The 23,198-nt window shown below is 43.5% G+C and overlaps 1 protein-coding gene across 1 annotated transcript in view; it reads right to left on the bottom strand.

Annotated features, from left to right (window-relative positions):
* The window catches only part of PREX1 (phosphatidylinositol-3,4,5-trisphosphate dependent Rac exchange factor 1), a 265,515-nt gene that overhangs the window by 98,000 nt on the left and 144,317 nt on the right, over nt 1-23,198 (bottom strand). The window contains exons 6-7 of the mRNA XM_058175593.1: nt 16,113-16,274; nt 8,866-8,999 (exon numbers count right to left, since the gene is read on the bottom strand). Of these exons, the coding sequence (XP_058031576.1) occupies nt 8,866-8,999; nt 16,113-16,274 (296 nt within the window). The remainder of the gene's footprint in view (nt 1-8,865; nt 9,000-16,112; nt 16,275-23,198) is intronic.

Genomic DNA, 23,198 nt, shown 5'->3' on the forward strand with positions numbered 1-23,198 from the left:
TGCCTAATGATCAGCTGGGTGGGTGTGGCTAGGTGGTCATGTGACTGGGTGGTCATGGCCAACTCAATGGCCATCTTGATGTCATTCATATTCGGGGGGGCGCTTCACCGGCCTCTACTCACCCCTCCCCTGCCAGCCACTCCTTGCCTCCCTGCCTGGGCTCCTTAGGGCCCCAAGAGGAAGTAGTTGTTGGAGCTAAGCAGCCACCACAAGAAAGAGTTGGCAAAACAACTGACTCAGTTCAAATTGGATCTGATCAAGAGGACTATGAGGATTACGAGCATAGGCTTTCCAAGCATAGGGAAGACCTGCAGGAGTGCAAGGCCAGGTACCGGCGCCTGGAGGTTCAGCGGGCTGAGATTGTCAGGCAGCTCCAGGCCATGATGCAGTCCCACTGGAACAAGGCCCTCCAGCTCCTTGCCACCAGCAACACTTCTCTCCAGCCTTTACCCAAAGTCCCGCACCAGGAGGCTGAAGCAAATCCCAAGTTGGAATTTCTGTCCCCTGCCAACCCACACAAAAAGACCCTAAAGGGGGAGACTCTCTGCAGCAACACAAACGTTCATTGCACGTATCCAACCCAGAGGCCATAGTTTGAGGATATTAGTGCAATATAAAAAAATGCAAATAATTTTTCTGCGGACCACCAAAATTTTCTCACAGACCACCAGTGGTCCATAGACCACCAGTTGGTGACTGCTGCTGTAGAATAAAGAATCTCTAGCCTATTAGCCTATTTTGTTCCTAACTGACCTACAGACCTATTGAGTAGGTATTTCCCCTTTTTACTACTACTGTTCTATTTCACCTATGTGTTGTCCTTCCTCTTTACAGGAGGATGCTCTTAAATTCCTTTCAGAATATGAATAAAGCCAGCAGAAACTCATCCCACAGATCACCAATATAATTAGCTTTACCCCAATCCATGCCCTCCCACTTGAGTATCACTTGAAAGGAAAGGAGATAGTATGAATGAAGCTAGTGGGATGACCTAGAGCTACTTGCACATCCCCAATCTAAGATGGCATGGGGTGATTCTTCCCAATTAGTCTGATGTAGCAGTGAAATCCTCCCGGTTCTATCTGGCTCACCGAACCGGTAGCGCCGGCAGCGGGAGGCTTTGTTCACCCACTGGGACATCATTAGGTCCCGTTTTTTTACCTTCTGTGCATGTGCAGAAGAGGCGTCCGCATTCCCGTACACTCCCTTTCCTGAACCGGTAGCAAAGATAAGTGGATTTCACCACTGATATGATGCATGCCTTCCCCAAGTGGGGGGGAGACATTTCTTTCGGATGGCCCACCAGATCAGATATATACCTAATTTCAGTCCTCAGTCAAGCCTACTTCTCCAAGCAAAAGGGAAATGGGTATGAAAACTGAGTAATCTATTACATTGATCTTCAGCAGCATCTGCAAGTTGTCATGGCTTTCATGAGAATGATGGAAGCAACATTCAGGGAACTGTAACTACCAGCCCTTTGAGGTGAGCATGTTTTAAGGCCCACACAGCTATGCAAGATCAATCAAGAATTATATTTCAATGAAGTATGCAAATTTTGGAATTAAATGCAGGATCTTGGAAACTGCAAGAGGAATATCCAATCCTCACTGACAGTCAGTTAGTTAAGGCTGAGTTTCTGGAATTTTTCCCTACATCTGGGCTGAGTTGCTGTTTGGATTCCCCTTCTGACTCTTCATTGTTTACTTTCCCTTTCATTATTTTCCCCTTAGTTCTTGCATCATACATAGAAAAGGGCCAGAGGATGCATCAAAATATGGTAATGCTGCATAAGTCATTATCAATCTTCTTCCCTACAGCCTATATTTATAGCAGGGCTTGTTGAGAGAGAAAAAAAAGAGAGAGAAAGGAATAATTACATTTAGAAATTATTATGAGATTCTAGTGACATTATTGCTGCCTCACTTTTTTTGCATAAAATTTTTTAATGCCTAAAATGTTTCAATTCACTTGTGTTGTCTCACCTCAAACTTCAAAAAGTTTCCCAAACATTTTGCCCGCATGTCTGATTTCACTGCTTCTACACACCTGTTTTCAGGTCTTTTCCAATTATGTGACCCAGTTTCAGTACAGAGAACTCCTGCCACGCACATCAGTTTCCAGCTTTCAGTTGTGGGTTCACAAGGCTTTGTCTCTCTTAGCCTTCCATAGGGCTGTTATAACCTGGTTTCCCCCCCAAGTATTAGAGCCAGGGCATTTGTGTCTTGGTTATTTGTTTCTTGTATTGACTATTTTAATTGGTTATGAATTTTTGTATTGTTTTTGTGTGGGCTGCTCACCACCACATTATGTATTTAAGATGGATAGCTGTATACATTTTCTAAATAAAAATAAATTCCAACACAAAGGTGCTTTTTTCAAGAGGCAACTGGACTTTCTTCGCCTCATCCAAGAAGCGAAATGTCTTCAGAGCCGAAGAAGCTTCTTGGATGAGAAGCGAAACATCTTCAAAGAAAACCCAGGAAGTCTAGTTGCCTCTTGCAAAAAGCACCTTTGAGACAGTGGTGAAATTCAAATTTCTGTGGGTTCTGTGGGCATGGCTTGGTGGGCTTGGTGTGGCTTGGTGGGCATGGCAAGAGGAAGGATACTGCAAAATCCCCATTCCCACCCCAACTCCTGGGGGAAGGATATTGCAAAATCTCCATTCCCACCCCACTCTAGGGCCAGCCAGAGGTGGCATTTGCCGGTTCTCCGAACTACTCAAAATTTCCGCTACCAGTTCTTCAGAACCTGTCAGAACCTGCTGGATTTCACTCCTGCTTTGAGACAACCATGATCTGGATGACTGAGAATCTCCATAGACAATTCCAACAAAAGAATATGACCATTGTAAACTCCAGCCTACATTCTGAACTGTTATCCCCGAATCCTTCTTGATCACGATTGCCCAAAAAATAAAATAAAAAATAATATTTCTTGATGTTTTAAGAGAGGTATTATTGGAATATGCTTAGCATAGTATAAAAAGAAACAGGACTCCTTCTTAAGTAAACAATATCCCAATCAAGGAACTACCAACACAGAGAAACAAACTAATAGTAAGCAACAACCTAATCAAAGAAACACCAAGAACACTCCCACCAACACTGACAGGGCAAGCCAATAGTATATAAAACAAAACAATCCCACTTCTTTTAATACTGATGATGCTATATCTAGTGATAATGAAATCTCTCCAAGAAAACCATCAAGCTCAGAGAGCACCAAGGACCCCCGGAATCCTTCTTTGTAAATAAAAGCTTATGTTGTGACCCAGGTTCCTGGACCCGGACTCCTGGACTCGGATGATTCAGAAAGTGAGGGAGAAGACCTGGCCAGCCCTGCTTCTCTTGAGCCCTTTCCCTCCCTGGCACCCACTCAAAGGGAGGAGGAGGGGCCGGCACAGCCTGATTCCATGGAGCCTCCTTCTGATTTGGCAACGCCCCAAGAACAGTTTTGGAGCAATGCAAGGTTACGTAGACAGGATCGCCGTGCGCAGCAGCGGAAGAGTTGGGACAAAGCCAAGTCATAATTGTCATGCAGTGACATCTGCAGAGACTATAAATAGGAGGCGGGACTTCCTGGTTTTTTGTCTTGGACAAAGTAATGAGTTGGCGCGAGCTAATGAATTGGCGCGAGCTAACTGTTTCAATGGAGGGAAGAATATATTCGTGAGTAATTCTGGCCTTATCTATAATTTCCTCGTTATCTCCAGAAACTTGGCAGGCCCGTGGGTAGACGTGGCCAGGACATGTATCTATGTAAATAAAAGGAAAAAAGGAAGGCCTCTGACGGACTCTTTGCTGGGAGTATTGGGGGAAGGGAAACAGAACATTTTGTCCAAGACCTGACTAAAACATCTTCCACCAAAGATGGATCAGCAGCAGGTACAGCAGCAGTTAGAGCAGCTACAAGTGGCTAATCAACAGCTCCAGCAGCAAGTGGCTCACTTGGCAGGCCAACTTGCTGCCAGGAATGTGCCTGCAGCCCCCCATCCTCCCACCTCCTCCTCGCCGCAAGTGCCCGATAACCGTGCGGATAAGTTTTCTGGGCAGCCTGAGATGTTCCCGACCTTCTTGGGACAGTGCCAGCTCTACATGGCTATGAGGCCAGAGGATTTCCCAGACGACCGGGCTAAGGTGGCCTTCGTGATTAACCTTCTTTCCGGCTCGGCTGCTCGATGGGCCACGCCCCTCTTGCTCCAGGACAGCCCCTTGCTGGCGGACCAACAGCGTTTTTGGCAGCACCTGCGCACCATGTATGAGGACCCGTCAATGCTGACGGCAACCAGGCGCCTTAAGGAACTCCGTCAAGGGAAACGCCTGCAGGAGTACATCGCTGAATTTCGCCTTTTGTGCCAGGACTCTGACTGGAATGATGCAGCGCTGGTGGACGTTGCCCAGGAGGGACTCTCAGAGGAATTGCAAGACGAGCTGGCCCGCGTGGAGGCGCCGCGGACCCTCGACAACTTGGTGCCCCTTTGTCTCCGCCTCGATGCCCGTCTGCAACGGCGACCATCCCGTCGCACCCTCCGGGACCCGCCGTCGACATCTGCACCCCCACTTCCTGCACCACCAGCACCCCGGGTCGCCCCACGTTTTGTAACCGCTGCGGAAGAGCCCATGGAGTTGGGAGCGGCCAGACCTCGCCTGAGAGCCCAGGAGCGGAACCGGAGGCGCCAAGGGGGATTGTGCCTGTACTGTGGGGAGCCCGGCCACTTTGCCGCTTCTTGCCCCAGAAAGCGGCGGCACGCCGTCCCCGAATCACAGCGTGACCAATCGAATGGAGCAGGCCCGACCTCGGGAAACCCTAGGTCGGGCACGACTAAGCCCCCACTGGACGCTATGGAAGTAGACTCTGGGCCCCTCGGCATCTGATTCTGGACACACGGATATGGTTGGGGAACCAGTCGGACGGGCTCCAGGCGCATGCGCTGGTGGACTCAGGGCCACAACAAACTTTATGGACCAGGCCTTTGTGACCCAGTTTGCGGTCCCGTGGTTCCGTGGACCCTCCGATGCGGTAGAGACAATTGATGGACGAGAACTGGTGTCCGGCCCCATTAAATTCGCCACCCAGCCTTTGCGCCTGGCTATTGGGGACCATGAGGAGGCGATCCAGTTTTATGTCACGGCGGACCTTCATTTTCCTTGGTCCTTGGGTTGGCCTGGCTTCGGACCCACGATCCTCAGGTGGCCTGGTCGCGAACGCCATCTCTTTCCCGAGTCTGCAGTGCCGATCACATCCGCCACACCTGTGCCGCCAGAACGCCCCACCGCTGCCATCACCTTGCCTCCTGAGCTGACGGACTTCGCCGACGTGTTCAGCGAGAAGGAGGCGGACCGACTACCCCGCATCGGCCCTACGATTGCCCGTGGACCTTCTGCCCAACGCACCACTGCCTGTGGGACGCCTGTATTCCATGTCGGAGCCCGAGTTGGCCGCCTCAGGGACTTCCTGGACAAAAACCTGGCCCGAGGGTTCATCCGCCTTCAAAGTCCCTCTCTCGGCCCCGGTCCTCTTGTGAAGAAGAAGACAGGGACTTGCGCCTATGCTGTGATTACCGCCAAACGCCATTACGGTGCGGAATCGCTACCCCTGCCGCTCATCCCGGAGCTACTGGAAAGGTTGCGGGAGGCCACGATCTTCACCAAGCTCGATCTCCGGGGCCTACAACCTGGTGCGGATGCGAGAAGGAGACGAATGGAAGACGGCATTCGCACCGATACGGACACTACGAATACACTGTCATGCCATTTGGGTTGACCAATGCTCCCGCCGCTTTTCCAGCACTTCATGAACGACGTGTTCCGAGACATGTTGGATCGGTTCGTGGTTATCTACCTGGCGACATCCTGATTTACTCCCGGTCCAGGAAAGCCACCTTCGACACGCCAGTCTGGTTCTGCAACGCTATGGAGCAACAACTCAATGCGGCTGAGAAATGCGTCTTCTTCCGGACTTCCATAGAATTCCTCGGCATATCATCTCGCCCGAGGGCATAGCCATGGACCCATGTAAAGTAGAAGCTTTGTGTAGCTGGGAAGCCCTCGCCGGGTGAAGGATGTTCAGCGCCTGCTGGCTTCGCCAACTACTACCGGACCTTCATCCCGGCTTCGCCACACTGACAGCTCCACTTACCCAGCTCCTCAGGAAGAAGGTTGCGTTCGGTGGGGTCCCCGCAGCAAGAAGCATTCACAGCCCTCAAGAAAGCCTTCACACGGAACCCGCCCTGAGGCATCCCGACCCGCTCCGGCCTTTTGTGGTGGAAACAGACGCGTCCAATGTGGCTCTGGGAGCGGTGCTGCTACAGGCTCCGACGAATGGTGGCACACTTTTTCCTGCGCTTACTACTCCCGGAAACTCAACCTTCCGAGCGCAACTACACTATCTGGGAAAAAGAGTTGCTGGCTATCAAGGCTGCATTCGAGGCTTGGCGACACCATCTGGAGGGGGCCCGACATCAGGTGGAGGTCCGAACGGACCATCGGAATCTCGAGCACCTCACCACAGCTCGGAAGTTGAACCAGCGGCAGATCCGTGGTCATTGTTTTTGCCCGGTTCAACTTCCGCGTGACCTACATTCCCAGCGGTCACAACCGGAGGGCGGATGCCCTGTCCAAGCCAGAGTACCTCTGCGCCAAGGACCCCTTCCTCCACGGACAGTGCTGCCGGCAGAAGCCTTGGCCGCAGCACGGGAGCCAGTGGACTTGCGGGCCCAGGTGCGAGGCGCAGCGCCAGGACGCCTGGTCGCAGCAAAGGAGAGCGGAGGTGGGCCCCACGCCTCCTTGGACCTTGGAGGAGGACTTACTCAAGTTTCGGGCGATTATATGTGCCCACAGGACCACTCCGAGCCCTCGTCATGACCCAGTGCCACGACAACCCTGCAGCAGGACATTTTGGGTTCTTCAAGACCTCCACCTGGTGACACGGACCTTTGGTGGCCCAGTGCGGCATGATATACATGCCTACGTGACATCCTGCGTACCGTGCCGGCAAGCCAAGACCGCCACGGGGCCCTCCCGGCTCCTCCAGCCCTTGCCGACACCCGACAGACCCTGGGGCGATCTCTATGGACTTCCTGACAGACCTGCCGCCGTCCTCTGGGTTCACCACGGTGCTGGTGGTGGTGGACATGCTCACCAAGATGGCACACTTCATCCCATGCCGCTGGACTGCCCACAGCCGCAAAACGCCCGCCTCTTTCTGCAGCACATCTTCCGCCCATGGTCTACCGGACAGGGTGGTTTCGGACCGCTGGAGTTCAGTTCACAGCCCGCTTCTGGAAGAGCCTGATGGCCGCGTTGGAGGTGCAGGTGTGTCTGTCGTCATCGCACCATCCGGAGACCGACGGGGTACAGAGAAGGTCATCGGTATACTGGAACAGTATCTCCGTTGCTTCATCAACCAGCAACAGGACAACTGGGCCGACTACCTGTCCCTGGCGGAGTTTGCTTTTAACAACTCTCAGCACACCTCTACTCAGATGACCCGTTCTTTGCCAATGTGGGTACCATCCGCGGCTCTTCCTCTGGCACCACCGGACTCTCCTGTTCCCGAACGCAGACCTTCCTGACGGAATTGCATGCGGTCCAACAGTTGGTACGCCAGCAGCTGAATCGGGCAAAGGAGGACTACAAACGGTCCGCCGACCGCTCCCGACGGGCAACGCCCCGCTGGCAGTTGGAGACCGGTGTGGCTCTCCACCAAACACCTCCCGTCCGACCGCCCGGTAAAGAAGTTGGACCACCGATTCATCGCCCGTTCCTGTCGAGGCAGTCATCAACCCGGTAGCCTACCGACTGACCCTGCCACGATCCATGCGGATCCACCCGTTTTCACCGGTCCCTTCTGGTTCCTGAGGCCACACCGAGTCCCTTCGGTGCCCAACAGCACCCGTCACTGTCGCCGAGGACGGATCGGAGGAATCTGAAGTCCACAGCGACGAGACTCCCGCTGGCTGAAGGGTCGTTTCCAATATTTGATCGCGTGGAAGGGATACGGGACTGATTTCTCCTGGGTAGATGCCTCCGACGTTCATGCCCCTGACCTGGTGCAGGCCTTCCATGAGCAGAACCCAGCCCGACCGCATCCCGATCGTCAGCCCCGGGGGAAGGGCCCTGCGGTGAGGGATAGTGTTGTGACCCAGGTTCCTGGACCCGGACTCCTGGACTCGGATGATTCAGAAAGTGAGGGAGAAGACCTGGCCAGCCCTGCTTCTCTTGAGCCCTTTCCCTCCCTGGCACCCACTCAAAGGGAGGAAGAGGGGCCGGCACAGCCTGATTCCATGGAGCCTCCTTCTGATTTGGCAACGCCCCAAGAACAGTTTTGGAGCGATGCAAGGTTACGAAGACGATCGCATGCGCAGCAGCGGAAGAGTTGGGACAAAGCCAAGTCATAATTGTCATGCAGTGACATCTGCAGAGACTATAAATAGGAGGCGGGACTTCCTGGTTTTTTGTCTTGGACAAAGTAATGAGTTGGCGCGAGCTAATGAATTGGCGCGAGCTAACTGTTTCAATGGGGGGAAGGGAAACAGAACAGCTTATTTTAAAACAACCACAAAACAAATGACTCCTACACTCTTTCACTTTGCCTATAGAAACTTGGTCTCAGCTTCATCCTGGTGGCTTTTGCCCCCTCTCCCCAAAAATTAGAGTCCCAGTCCAAGGTAAGATTGCCCACGTCTTTGCTAAAGTCACACCTCTAGAGCCTTAAAGCTCAAAATGTAAGGTGAGTCTTCATAAGAATTAGAGAAAAAAAATGATGGTCCCTTTTCCTTAATCCAGAAACAATATAAAACACTTATTTCCGTGTATTTATTATTAAGGAAACTGAGCAACGGACATAAAACAGCGCACTCACCTGGATTTCCGCTTGCAATAAATGAGCAAGTTATCAAAAAGAAAAAATGTTCTCTCCTGGATGTTTCCGGCTGAGATTTTTAGTAAGTTTCCTTGAAGCAGAAGCTGAGTTGAGATGTCTGTCAGGTTGGAGCCCTAGAATACAAAAGAACTATTTCAGGATTCTATCTCATTACAAAAATATATTATCAGAATTCTGGAGTCTCAATGTTAATCAAAGCCACCTTTCACAGTAACTGCTGCTTAGAAATTATTTGACTAAATCTGTTGTTCATGTTCCTTGTTTAATATCATCTCTCAAAAAAAAATTATAAAAAGTAACTTAACTTTCTCTATCCTAATTCCCTCTGTTTCAAGATATTTGCTAAGATTTGTTTTATTTGATACACATTTCAACTATTCAGTAACCAGAATTCGCTAATTTACATACTTATTTATTTATTTATTTATTATTCGAATTTATATACCGCCCTATCTCCCAAAGGACTCAGGGCGGTTCACAGGCATATAAAACATCAATATACAAATTAAAATAATCCTTAAAAAACTTATTCTAACGCCCGAATTATTAAAAATAGAAATATAAATATAAAATATAAATATTAAAATCAATTTAAAACCCCTCTAAATTTAAAATCTAAGCCAGTCCTGCACAGATGAATAAATGTGTCTTGAGCTCGCGACGGAAGGTTCGAAGGTCAGGAAGTTGACGGAGTCCTGGGGGGAGTTCATTCCAGAGGGTGGGAGCCCCCACAGAGAAGGCCCTTCCCCTGGGCGTCGCCAAACGACACTGCCTAGCTGACGGCACCCTGAGGAGTCCCTCTCTGTGAGAGCGCACGGGTCGGTGAGGGGTATCTGGTGGGAGGAGGGGGGCCCAGAGATAACCCGGCCCTATGCCATGGAGCGCTTTAAAGGTGGTCACCAAAACCTTGAAGCGCACCCGAAGGCCACAGGTAGCCAGTGCAGCCTGCGCAGGATGGTGTTATGCGGAGCCACGAGGGGCTCCCTCTATCACCCGCGCAGCCGCATTCTGGACTAACTGCAGCCTCCGGATGCCCTTCAAGGGAAGCCCCATGTAGAGAGCGTTGCAGTAATCCAGGCGAGACGTCACAAGAGCGTGAGTGACCGTGCATAGGGCGATACATACATAGATATTTTTTTTAAAAAAACATATAAAAAGCCAAGAGAGCAATAACGCATAAAGGCAAAGTATAACCAGTTGTAAAATAAAACAGAGAAAAGATATAAAAACATTAAAATAGTTGTTTAAAAGCCTAAGAGTAGAAAGGGCTTTACTTATCACCTCCCAGAAACCACAGATAAACTGGGTAAAGGAGACAAATGCTACGGGGGAGGGGCGGGCGAGAAGGTGTGTGTGGGGGAGGGGACTTATTTTCATTGATGAAAAGAACATTGATGCTCATTGATGAGCACTGATGTGTTACCTAGTCTGGGTAATGAAATGTCTGCAAGAAAACAATCAAATTCAGAAAGCACCAAGGACCTCCCATTTCAACCCTGAGCTACAAATATCCTCCTTTATTTAAAGCCTTCTTTTAGGCACCAACTTGCTACAGTATATTTGGCAAAGGTCTTCAACAATTTCCATAAGATGCAGGTAGACAGATACTTATCAGACTATTATGAGATAGACCAGACAGGAAACACAGCGAAAGTACATCTTCCCTTCCTCCCCTTTACTATCCAAGAAATTTAGAGGGAATCCCTTTTGAGACATTTGCCATTCTGTCATTTTTTCTGTGGATTCAGCTGCCTTTTATTTGACTACTGTTTAATTTGGGGTGGGAGGGAGGAATAGTGGATTGAAGATATCTCTGCAAAAGTGGAGCCGATGACTGCAGCAAAGATCAAGGAACCGGTAAATAGGCCTGTTTCCTTGAAATCTTTCTGGATAAGGAGAGGACACAAGATTGCTAACATATGCTCCTGACAGTTGTTCCCCAGAAGAGATCACAGGACAATAGTCTCCTGCATATTTCCTGGGAGACAACAGGAATAGCCATTTTGCCCTGCATTGCCAGCACTTTTTAAGACACTAAGTTCATTAAACTGATTTTCTAAATACTTTTGATTGTTTATGAACAATTTCTAAGCTATTAGAGGTTTTCAGAACAACAAGTTTGGAAACACCAGGTGAGTTTGCCTTCAGTCCTAAATGAAAGAAAAGTTCAATTGTAAACTTGTATTTGAAGTAAAGCAAAAAGCTAAATATGAAATCTTAGAAAGTATAAATAGATTAAGGGTCCCGATAAATTTGGAACATAGCAACTTTTACAGTACATGGAAGCTGTTTATTTCTGCCCCTCTGCTCCCCAAGGAAACACCACTGAAACATGGCAATACAATAGGGAAATATTGTTGGTAAAATTTCAGCCTGTTTTCTAGTTTTAATTGGTTTTACCAATAGAAATGGAAATTATTTGCATATGAAAAACTTGTACTCTCATCCTAACATTAAACCCCACCAAAACATGGGCTAAATATACAGCACTGATGTAACCCAATACACAGAAAAATTCAAAAACTCTAATTAAACATTCAGCTCATCAGGTATAATCTTAATGATGGAAAATAGAAAGTATTCCATTAGAGGAGAGAGTAAAGTAAATATTAAAAAAGGACTATGAAGATCACATGTAAGAATAATTCTGATATCCACATATTGATGCAGCTCGCTCTTGATATTTAATTTTCTTTTTTAAAAGTACAATATTTTTAGGGATTTTCCTTCTATATTTCTTCTGAGGAATATAGAAGAAACATCCCTTCTGGGTATATTCCTTTCTGGCCACAAAAAGTATATTCCATTAAGATCAGCTTCTAATCTAGACAAGCTTTTAGAAGTATATGATGTTACTTTTTGAATTCTCTATGCAATGGAATAAATCAACAAGAATCTTTGTTTCTCTAAAAACCCTGTTAAACGTATAAGAAATTCTTTTAATTCTCAGAATCTTTGTTATGCTCCATTTAAATCCTTACAGCAACGCTTAGCCAATCCTAGTTGTTTCCTTATTATTACTGTTGTTAGTCCCTTGCTATCCTGGATTGATTTATTATTTTATTTATTAAATTTGTTTGCTTTCCATTTCACCGCAAGGTGCCCCTGGACAGCTTACAATGTTTAAAAAATGGATTTAGTTTGGCAAAGTAGTTACCAAGGCTTCAAAGCTGACCCTCAATTCAGAATATTTGTGCTCAGACACTGAACATTCTATCTGAGCTCTGTTGACCAATTTGCTATCCAAAAAAATAAAAATAAAAATTACATAGCTGGCTATCTACATCATCCACATGGCTCCAGTTGGATGCCAAAAGAGAAGTCTGAAGGAGAAAATGAACAAGTCAAAACAAAACAATCTCAAAAAACACTTTAAACATGAGGAAGTTTATATGACTTCTAACAGATGTGTCCAACAAAAAAATTTCAGCTGGTTACCATCAGCCTCTCAAACACAGGATGCTCCAGACACTAATAAGTCCAGGAAGTTATTTAGCAAATTATATTCTAGACAGTAGAATAAAAAACACATTTGCTCACTGGAAAACTCTCCCCCTGTTTAATCAGTGGCCTCTGTCAAATTCTTATGCCTATCAGACACTTCCAGAAATTATTAGAATAGAATAGAATAGAATAGAATAGAATAGAATAGAATAGAATAGAATAGAATAGAATAGAATAGAATAGAATTTTTATTGGCCAAGTGTGATTGGACACACAAGGAATTTGTCTTGGTGCATATGCTCACAGTGTACATAAAAGAAAAGATACCTTCATCAAGGTACAACACTTACAACACTTAATTATGGTCATAGGGTACAAATTTAACACTTAATGATACAACACTTAATGATAGTCATAGGCTACAAATAAGCAATCAGGAAACAATCAATATCAATATAAATCATAAGGATTACCAGCAACAAAGTTACAGTCATACAGTCATAAGTGGAAGGAGATGGGTGATGGGAACGATGAGAAGATTAATAGTGCAGATTTAGTAAATAGTTTGACAGAGTTGAGGGAATTATTTGTTTAGCAGAGAGATGGCCTTCGGGAAAAAACTGTTCTTGTGTCTAGTTGTTCTGGTGTGCAGTGCTCTATAGCATCGTTTTGAGGGTAGGAGTTGAAACAGTTTATATCCAGGATGTGAGGGATCTGTAAATATTTTCACGGCCCTCTTCTTGATTCATGCAGTATACAGGTCCTCAATGGAAGGCAGGTTGGTAGCAATTATTTTTTCTGCAGTTCTAATGATCCTCTGAAGTCTGTGTCTGTCTTGTTGGGTTGCAGAACCAAACCAGACAGTTATAGAGGTGCAAATGACAGACTCAATAATGCCTCTATAGAACTGGATCAGCAGTTCCTTGGGCAGTTTGAGCTTTCTGAGTTGGCGCAGAAAGAACATTCTTTGCTGTCCTTTTTTGATGATGTTTTTGATGTTACCTGTCCATTTTAGATCTTGCGATATGGTAGAACCTAGAAATTTGAACATTTCTACTGTTGATACTGTGTTGTCTAGTATTGTAAGAGGTGGAAGTATGGAAGGTTTTTTTCCTAAAGTCTATCACTATTTCAACGGTTTTGAGTGTGTTCAGTTCCAGATTGTTTCGGTCGCACTATGAGGCTAGTCGTTCGACCTCCTGTCTGTATGCGGATTCATCATTGTCTCAAATGAGACCGATCACTGTTGTGTCATCTGCAAACTTCAGTAGTTTAACAGATGGATCGTTGGAGATGCAGTCATTGGTATACAGAGAGAAGAGAAGTGGAGAGAGCACACAGCCTTGGGGGGCCCCTGTGCTAATTGTACAGGTATCTGATGTGATCCTGCTTAGCTTCACCTGCTGCTTCCTGTTTGTTAGGAAGCTTACTGGAATAATTTTGTCCAATTAAAAAAATCATACTCAATTCATCAAATGAACTTTAACCAGCTCAATTACAGACCAATTACCTACCCCTGATTTAGAGTTATACCCCATCAAGGCTTCCTAATAGCTAAGCAAATCCTGCCTGTCTGCCTCCTTGCCTTATCATTTAGATATGTAATGTTCGAAGTCCACATCAACCAGCACCTCCACCATCTTATTCTACATCAAGTATTACCTAAATAATACAATGGATAGATCTTTCCTTAACTACTTGCCAACAGCAGTATCATATGTTGAATTTGTTTCGATGCAAAGTTCTCACTCGAGGCATAAATGATAATATTTTGGGCACATTAGGTGAAGACCCTGCTCTTTGAGAACTTTATAATGCTGGGAACAGTGAAAGAAAAGAGAAGGGGGCAACCAGCAGGAAGGTGGGTGGATTTAGTTACAATGACAATAGGTGCACCTCTGGAAGATCTAAAAGACCAGATTAGGGATAGACCAGGCGTCAGCAACCTGTGGCTCTGGAGCCGCATGTAGCTCTTTCATCCCTCTGCTGTGGCTCCATGTTGCTGGTTGGCTCCACAATTAATAGGGTTTTCGGTTAGGACAGAGAGAGGAAAAAGGATGCTGTACAAGGAGGAGACTCTATGGTGGGGAAACTGGACTTCTGGTCAGCAGAGGAAAAAGGACGCCGTACTAGGAGGAGACTCTACGGTGGGGGAACCGGACTTCCAGTTGGCTCCAGAATTGAACGGGGGCTTCCAGCTAGGACCTTTGTGACTCTGTGAGTGTTTAAGGTTGCTGACCCCTGGGGTAGACTGTCATAGAAAAAAAAATCTATGTATCTGTGTGATCACTAAGAGTTGACACTAATCAACCAATCAATCTACCAATCTACCAGTCACATAGTAAACTACAGTTGCAGGATTTTTTATTAAGACTATATATAACATATTATTTCATGTGAGCTTCACATCCACTCATTGCAGAAAGCAGACACAGGTATAATGTTTTGTGTGCACATTTTCTCATCATTTTCCAAAAAATCATGCTGGTATGAGGTAAAAGCTATCTAATTACTAAAATGTAATTCTTCCTGTATATTTCCATTGAAAGCTGTAATAATGACATGAAACTACAGTACTGCAGCCAGGTAATGTTTTCAGTCATGTTGCACTGTATGACTTTACGTCCATGGCCGGGAACGAAAGGCGAGTTGGTGTGCCAAAGGTTATAAGGCATCATAAGGCAAAAGTATGGTACATATTGTTCAATGGGCAAGATGGATTAAGACTGCACTTAAGGGTAAGACTGTCCATGAAATCAGCTATAGAGCTCTGCATTCATGCCTCCGTAAGCCCCAATAATTATGAAACTGAAGTTTTGCCACAGAGGAAAATTGGCGTGGCTGCTCAAAGAAGACAACATGAATAGAATCAAAATAGAATTTGGAAGGGTTTTTTTTTCTTGTTCCATTTAATGCTTACAAGCATCTTATGGAAATGTTTTATTGTAGTAAGATTTATTTTGTATGTTAAATAACTTGGATAGAATCCCTTGCTTTCAAAAATAATGCATTTATAGATGTATAAATAATTTTTAAAAATATCTGTTAAAATTCCAAGTGCATTCCAGTCCTTTTGCTTATAAATTTGCATACATTATTGCATCATAAAACAGAACAAAAATCTGTACATCAATGTATGGTTTTAAATATAATTTGCAAAAATCTAATATTGTATTATGTATCCCAGTCCTTCCTTCCTTCTCTCCTTCCTTCCTTCCTAGTTATCTATCTATCTATCTATCTATCTATCTATCTATCTATCTATCTATCTATCTATCTATCTATCTATCTATCTATCTATCATCCTCGATTTACAATCAATTACTTAGCAGTTGTTCAAAGTTACAATGGATCCACCAAAATGTACTTTCAACCTCAGAGTATGACGTTTTTGCTGGAAACCAGCATTTTCTTCTGGTTTTCAGAAGAAATCACCCCATAGCAAACAACGGGTTCACTTAATGATCACTGAGTTTGCTTAATGACTTTTAGAAAAAATTGAAAAATGAGCCGGGTCAGTGTCATGACTTACAACCATAATGGGCAAGCTCCTGTAGCTTGTAAGTACTGTACAACGTATTAACTTGCTTTAATTTATTTCTTTTTCATTTCATACATTAATTCATGAACTAACCTAACTGTTAAAGAAAATAAGACAGAGAAACAAAATAATAAGGTAAGTAACGAATGGCTAGCAAGTTAAATTTGTTCCTTTACTTATAGATAATTCTACTTGATGACCAAAAGCTTAGAATGAAGCTATTACCCACTTTCCACCATACCTCCCATCCTTCAATGTGAGACTGCAATTGCTCAAGAGCTTCTAGCTTCTCCATTTGCCTTTTGGTCTCATTGATATTGGTGCACACTGTTTTCATTGCCTGTAATGCATTCAATACCGCTTGATAATCTGGGTGTTTAGTGGGTGTCCTCTTGGCTAGTTCCTGGAAGAAAGTTGTAAAAAAAAAAAGGGAAAATAGAAATAAGTTATAAGATAAACCAATTTTTTGATTATGATTAAGACAGAATGCAATTACTGAAAAACACAACAGCAAGTAGATATTTCTAACTGAAAGATATCGAGTTCAAGAATTGTATTAATTGATAACTTAAGCTTAGTTATCTGAACCCTGTGTGTAAACCTTTCCATTTTTCCTGTTTGTTTTCTTTCTTTCTTTCTTTTTTTGTTTACATTTATATCCCGCCCTTCTCCGAAGACTCAGGGCGGCTTACAGTGTATGTAAATTCTTGGTTACATATATAGCAATAGCACTTCAGACTTATATACTGCTTCACAGTGCTTTACAGCCCTCGCTAAACAGTTTACAGAGTCATCATATTGCCCCCAACAATCTGGGTCCTCATTTTACCGATCTCAGAAGAATGGAAGACTGAGTCAACCTTGAGCCGGTGAGATTTGAACTGCTGAACTGCCAGCAGTCAGCAGAAGTAGCCTGCAATACCGCATTCTAACCACTGCGCCACCACGGCTCATTTATACAGATAGTCCTCAGCTTACAATAGGTCATTTAAAGTTCAAAGTTACAACAACCCTAAAAACAGTGACTTATAACCATTTTTCACACTTACGACCGTTGTGCCATCCCCATGGTCACATGATTAAAATTCAGATGCTTGGCAACTGACTCATATTTATGACGGTTGCAGTGTCCTGGGATTATGTGATTACCTTTTGCAACCTTCTGACAAGCCAAGGTGATCGGGAAGCCAGATTCACTTACCAACCATGTTAATAACTTAACAACTGCAGTAATTCACTTAACAACTGGGGCAACAAAGGTCATAAAATGGGTCAAAAGTCACTTAACAAACATCTCACTTAGCAACAAAAAATTTGGGCTCAATTGTGATTATAAATCAAGGACTACCTGTAGTATTCTCAGAAGTTTTTACCAACCAAGTTCAAAAGCATCAATACTTTTTCTACCCTTGTACATCATACTCCAATTTCTGCTGTTGTAAAGCGTCACAAAACATTTGCTGCATTATTCTGATCTTTGTTTTACATCATAGGCATCTGAACATCTTTCCCATGGCTTCCATTACTCTTCTCCCAAGTGCTAGCCTGTGGCATACTTCTTAACTTCAAGTTCCTTTACTGTTAAAGAGATGGTTGTAAAACAAAAGCTATCTATCACTTCAATATCTTCTAAAGTAAATTCTAAAGCAGGTTGCTGTAGCTACTGTCTAGTCTCATTGACGTTTATTATTAGAGCATGTTTCACATTTTTCAATTACTGATTATCTGTGAATTAAGAGTAGAAAACTGGAAAAGCCTTAATGAATAGATTGCATCTCAACTAGGCCTGGAACTTCCTGGGATTCTGAAATGTTATTGTCAAATAGATTAGGCAGTAATGGTGAGATAGACTTAAAACAGGTCTATGTGTATGTATGTATTTATGTGTATGTAAGTGTGTATATGTATGTATGTATTTATATTGTGTACACACACACAAGTAGTTCTCACTTACTGACCACTCATTCAGTAACTGTTTGAAGTTACAATCGTGCTGAAGGATACAGAGGAATTATTGAGTCTGTCATTTGCACCTCTATAACTGTCTGGTTCGGTTCTGCAACCCAACAAGAAAAACACAGACTTCAGAGGGTAATTAGAACTGCAGAAAAAATAATTGCTACCAACCTGCCTTCCATTGAGGACCTGTATACTGCACGAATCAAGAAGAGGGCCGTGAAAATATTTGCAGATCCCTCGCATCCTGGACATAAACTGTTTCAACTCCTACCCTCAAAACGACGCTATAGAGCACTGCACACCAGAACAACTAGACACAAGAACAGTTTTTTCCCAAAGGCCATCACTCTGCTAAACAAATAATTCCATCAACACTGTCAGACTATTTACTGAATCTGCACTACTATTAATCTTCTCATAGTTCTCATCACCAATCTCTTTCCACTTATGACTGTATGACTATAACTTGTTGCTGGCAATCCTTATGATTTATATTGATATATTGACCATCAATTGTGTTGTAAATGTTGTACCTTGATGAACGTATCTTTTCTTTTATGTACACTGAGAGCATATGCACCAAGACAAATTCCTTGTGTGTCCAATCACACTTGGCCAATAAAAATTCTATTCTATTCTATTCTATTATGTGCAGCCCTCAAAGTTGCAGCATTCCTATCATCATATGATCATGATTCATACACTTGGCAACTGATGTGCATTTATGATGGTTGCAGTGTCCCATGGTCATGCAATTGCCATTTGTGTTCTTCACATCCGGCTTCCAACAAGCAAAATTAATGGAAAACCCAGCAGGAAATCTCAAGACATGATATGTGATGTGGCACTTAATGACCCACAGTGAGTCACTTAGTGATCATAGCTGGAACTGATGTCGTAAGTCAGCATGGTTAAAGAATAGAATAGAATAGAATAGAATAGAATAGAATAGAATAGAATAGAATAGAATAGAATAGAATTTTTTATTGGCCAAATATGATTAGAAACACAAGGAATTTGTCTTTGGTGCATTTGCTCTCAGTGTACATAAAAAAATATGTTAATAATAATAATATCAGAGTTGGAAGGGACCTTGGAGGTCTTCTAGTCCAACCCCCTGCCCAGGCAGAAAACCCTACACCATTTCAGACAGATGGTTATCCAACTTTTTCTTAAACATTTCCAGTGTTGGAGCATTTACAACTTCTGCAGGCAAGTTGTTCCACTGATTAATTGTTCTAACTGTCAGGAAATTTCTCCTTAGTTCTAGGTTGCTTCTCTCCTTGATTAGTTTCCACCCATTGCTTCTCTTTCTACCCTCAGGTGCTTTGGAGAATAGTTTGACTCCCTCTTCTTTGTGGCAACCCCTGAGATATTGGAACACTGCTATCATGTCTCCCCTAGTCCTTCTTTTCAACAAACTAGGCATACCAAGTTCCTGCAACCGTTCTTCATATGTTTTAGCCTCCAGTCCCCTAATCCTCTTTGTTGCTCTTCTCTGCACTCTTTCTAGAGTCTCAACATCCTTTTTAGATCGTGGCGACCAAAACTGGATGCAATATTCCAAGTGTGGCCTTACCAAGGCATTATAAAGTGGTATTAACACTTCACGTGATCTTGATTCTATCCCTCTTTTTATGCAGGCCAGAACTGTGTTGGCTTTTTTGGCAGCTGCTGCATACTGCTGGCTCATATCTAAATGGTTGTCCACTAGGACTCCAAGATCCCTCTGACAGTTACTACTATTGGGCAAAGTACCACATATCCGGTACCTGTGCATTTTGATTTTTTGGCCTAAATGTAGAACCTTACTTTTTTCACTGTTGAATTTCATTTTGTTAGATAGTGCCCAATGTTCAAGTCTGTCAAGATCTTTCTGCATCTTGAGCCTATCTTCTGGAGTGTTGGCTATTCCTGTCAGCTTGGTGTCATCTGCAAATTTGATGAGTTCCCCATCTATCCCCTCGTCCAAGTCACTGATGAAGATGTTGAAGAGTACTAGGCCTAAAACAGAGCCTTGAGGTACTTCACTGCATACTTCCCTCCATGTGGATGTAATTCCATTGAGGACTTCACATAGAGTGCGGTTGGTCAGCCAGTTACGAATCCATCTGATGGTGGTGCTGTCTAACCCACATTTTTCTACTTTATCTAGTAGTAGGTTATGATCTACTTTATCAAATGCTTTACTGAAGTCCAAGTAAATTATATCGACAGCATTCCTCTGGTCCACTAATTTTGTCACTTTGTCAAAGAATGCAATAAGATTAGTCTGGCATGATCTGTTTTTGACAAACCCATGTTGGCTTTTGGTTATTACTTTGTTTGCTTCTAGGTGTTCGGTGATTCGTTGCTTGATTATCTTTTCCAGAATCTTCCCTGGTATTGAGGTTAGGCTAATAGGTCTGTAGTTTCCTGGATCTATTTTTTTCCTTTTTTGAAGATGGGAACTACATCAGCTCTTTTCCAGTCCTCTGGCAGTTCCCCTGTGCTCCAGGATCTTTGAAAGATATAGTTCAGTGGTTCTGAGATTTCGTCTGCCAGTTCCTTCAGAACCCTGGGGTGTAATCCATCCGGTCCTGGTGATTTGAACTTGTCTAGGGTAGACAGATGTTCACTTACCATTTTTTCCCCTATTTTAACTTGTGTTCCTAATCTGTTTTTTGTAGTGCTGTTTTTGATAGGTTGGATTGTTTTTTCCTTTTGTGTAAAGACAGATGCAAAATATGAGTTAAGTAGATCTGCTTTCTCCCTGTTGCTTGTCACCTTCTTGCCACTTTCTCCCAGCAATGGACCAATTGTTTCCTTGACTTTTTTCTTGTTTTTAACATGTTGGAAGAAGCTTTTTTTGTTATTTTTTACTTTTGTCGCTAGCCTTTGTTCATTGTGAGCCTTAGCTTTCCTCACTTCATCTTTACAGGCTCGGACTATTTGCTGATATTCTGCCTTAGTTATTTGCCCCTCTTTCCACTTTTTATATGTGTCCTTTTTGTCTTTCAATTTGACAGATAGTTCTTTATGCATCCATGCTGGTTTCTTTTGAAATCTATTATTTTTCTTCCTCATTGGTATTGTGCTAGACTGCGCTTTTATAATCTCACTTTTCAAAATTTCCCAAGCTTCTTGAGTTGTTTTCCCCTTGAAGATTCTCATCCACGGAATCCTTCTCAAGCTCTCTCTGGGTTTATTGAAATTAGCTCTCTTGAAGTCCAAGACTCTACTTTGACTTTGTTCTACTACTTGTGTTTGCATAATGTTGAATTCTAATATTGCATGATCACTCGCCCCCAAGATTCCTATAGCTTCAACACCTTCTATCATTTCATCTCTGTTAGTGAGAATTAAGTCCAATATGGCTGATCCCCTTGTTCCCTTCTCTACTTTTTGGGAAACAAAGTTGTCTGCTAGGTTTGTTAAGAACCTGTTGGATTTTCCACTTGGTGCAGAGTTTGTCTCCCAATTGATGTCAGGGTAGTTAAAATCCCCCATTACTACTGTAATGTGCTTCCTACATACCTTAGTTAGCTGACTAGCAAAAAGTTCATCTACTTCTTCTGTTTGGTTGGGTGGCCTATAGTATATGCCTATGGCAATATCATTTTCCCTTCCTTTAATATTGACCCAAATGCATTCAAGTTCATCAAGAATAATATATTCATATTCATCAAGAATAATAAGATACAACACTTAGTGATAGTCACAGGATACTAAATAAGCAATCAAATCATACTAGGAAACGAAATAAAACAATATAAATCGTAAAGATACAAGCAGCAAGGTATAGTCATTAGTGGGAGGAGATAGGTAATAGAAGGACGAGAAGAGTAATAGTAATACAGTCTTAGCAAGTAGTTTGACAGTGTTGTGGGAATCAATTGTTTACCAGAGTGATGGCATTTTGGGAAAAACTGTCCTTGTGTGCAGTGCCCTATAGCATCGTTTTGAGGGTAGAAGTTGAAACAATTTATGTCCAGGATGTGAGGGGTCTGTACATCATGTCATGCTTAACAACTATGCCTCTATGCCTATATTCATTTCTATTGTGCTCAGTGAGGACTACCTGTAGAGCAGTGGTGAAATGTAAAATTTGTTACTACCGGTTCTGTGGGCGTGACTTGGTGGAGGGTAATGTGACTGGGTGGGTGTGGCCAACTTTTTTTTTTTACTTTTAAAGGCATTTTTTCTACAACCTCTTCAACCGAAGAGGTTGTAAAAAATGCTTTTAAAAAAGCTCTGGCAATCCCAGCTGAGTTGCCTGATCATCAGGGGCTTTTCTTTTCTTTTAAAAGCATTTTTTTTTTGCCTTTAAAAGAAAAAAAAAGCCTCTGATGATCAGGCAACTCAGCTGGGATCACCAGAGCCTTTTAAAAGCCTTTTTTTTTTAACTTTTAAAAGCATTTTTTCGGGCAAAGAAAAAATGGTTTTAAAAGTTAAAAAAAACAACTTTGATGATCATGCGGCTCAGCTGGGCATGGGAGAGGGGCAGGGATTTTTGCTACCGGTTCTCTGAACCACCTGATACCATCGCTACCAGATCAGGTGATCCAATCCGAACTGGGAGCATTTCACCTCTGCTGTAGAGGCATGTCAGTTTTTCAAAAGGATCCTTTTCTGATTATTATCTCAGGTGCTCTCCCCTTTAAAATGGAAAATGCAACTATCATGATTCATTTATAGGGATTACTCTTGCCCTTCTGAGCAAATGGTGAACTAAGTAACTTTCCTTTCTTCTTTTCTTTCTCACCTTAAATGACTGAGTGAACTCTCCTTGAATATTTCTCAAGTGATCATTAATCTTTTGTAAATTGCAAAAAAACAATGGCTAATTACAGACATGCCAAGTCGACTTACTTTTTTCATACCTAAAAAGGTAACAAAAATGTTCAACTCCACTTTTTCTACACCCAGAGCCAAATTCTACTTACGCTTTAAATACAATCAGCAACACACTGAGAGGTTGTGCAGGTTGAACTTGAGCTAAGCCTGCCAAATCATAGAAGAAATATCACAAGCCATCAACACAACAGATGTACACTGCTTTGCATGTGACTATCCTTCTGTCTTTACAGTGTATTTTACATGTTTGGTTTGGTTTGAGCAAGCATCCAAGCTGCCCTTAGTTCCTTCATTTAATATTGATGAAACTGATATTCTTGCTATTTTTCAAGACTCCAGAAGTACCAGAATCTGTTAAACAGCATTCTAGCAAAAGCTACCCCCTCTTGAGCCTTTAATTAAATTCTTCCTCTTAAGCTTATAATAGGAACACTGAAAGCCTGAAGTTATCTTCCCTCCCGCCACCCCATCTTGACAGACAGACGCTGCCTTTTCATCCACAAAATAAATCCCGCACTTCAAAATTAGGTAT

The sequence above is a fragment of the Ahaetulla prasina genome, chromosome 3, assembly GCF_028640845.1.
Source record: "Ahaetulla prasina isolate Xishuangbanna chromosome 3, ASM2864084v1, whole genome shotgun sequence".
NCBI classification, from domain to species: domain Eukaryota; kingdom Metazoa; phylum Chordata; class Lepidosauria; order Squamata; family Colubridae; genus Ahaetulla; species Ahaetulla prasina.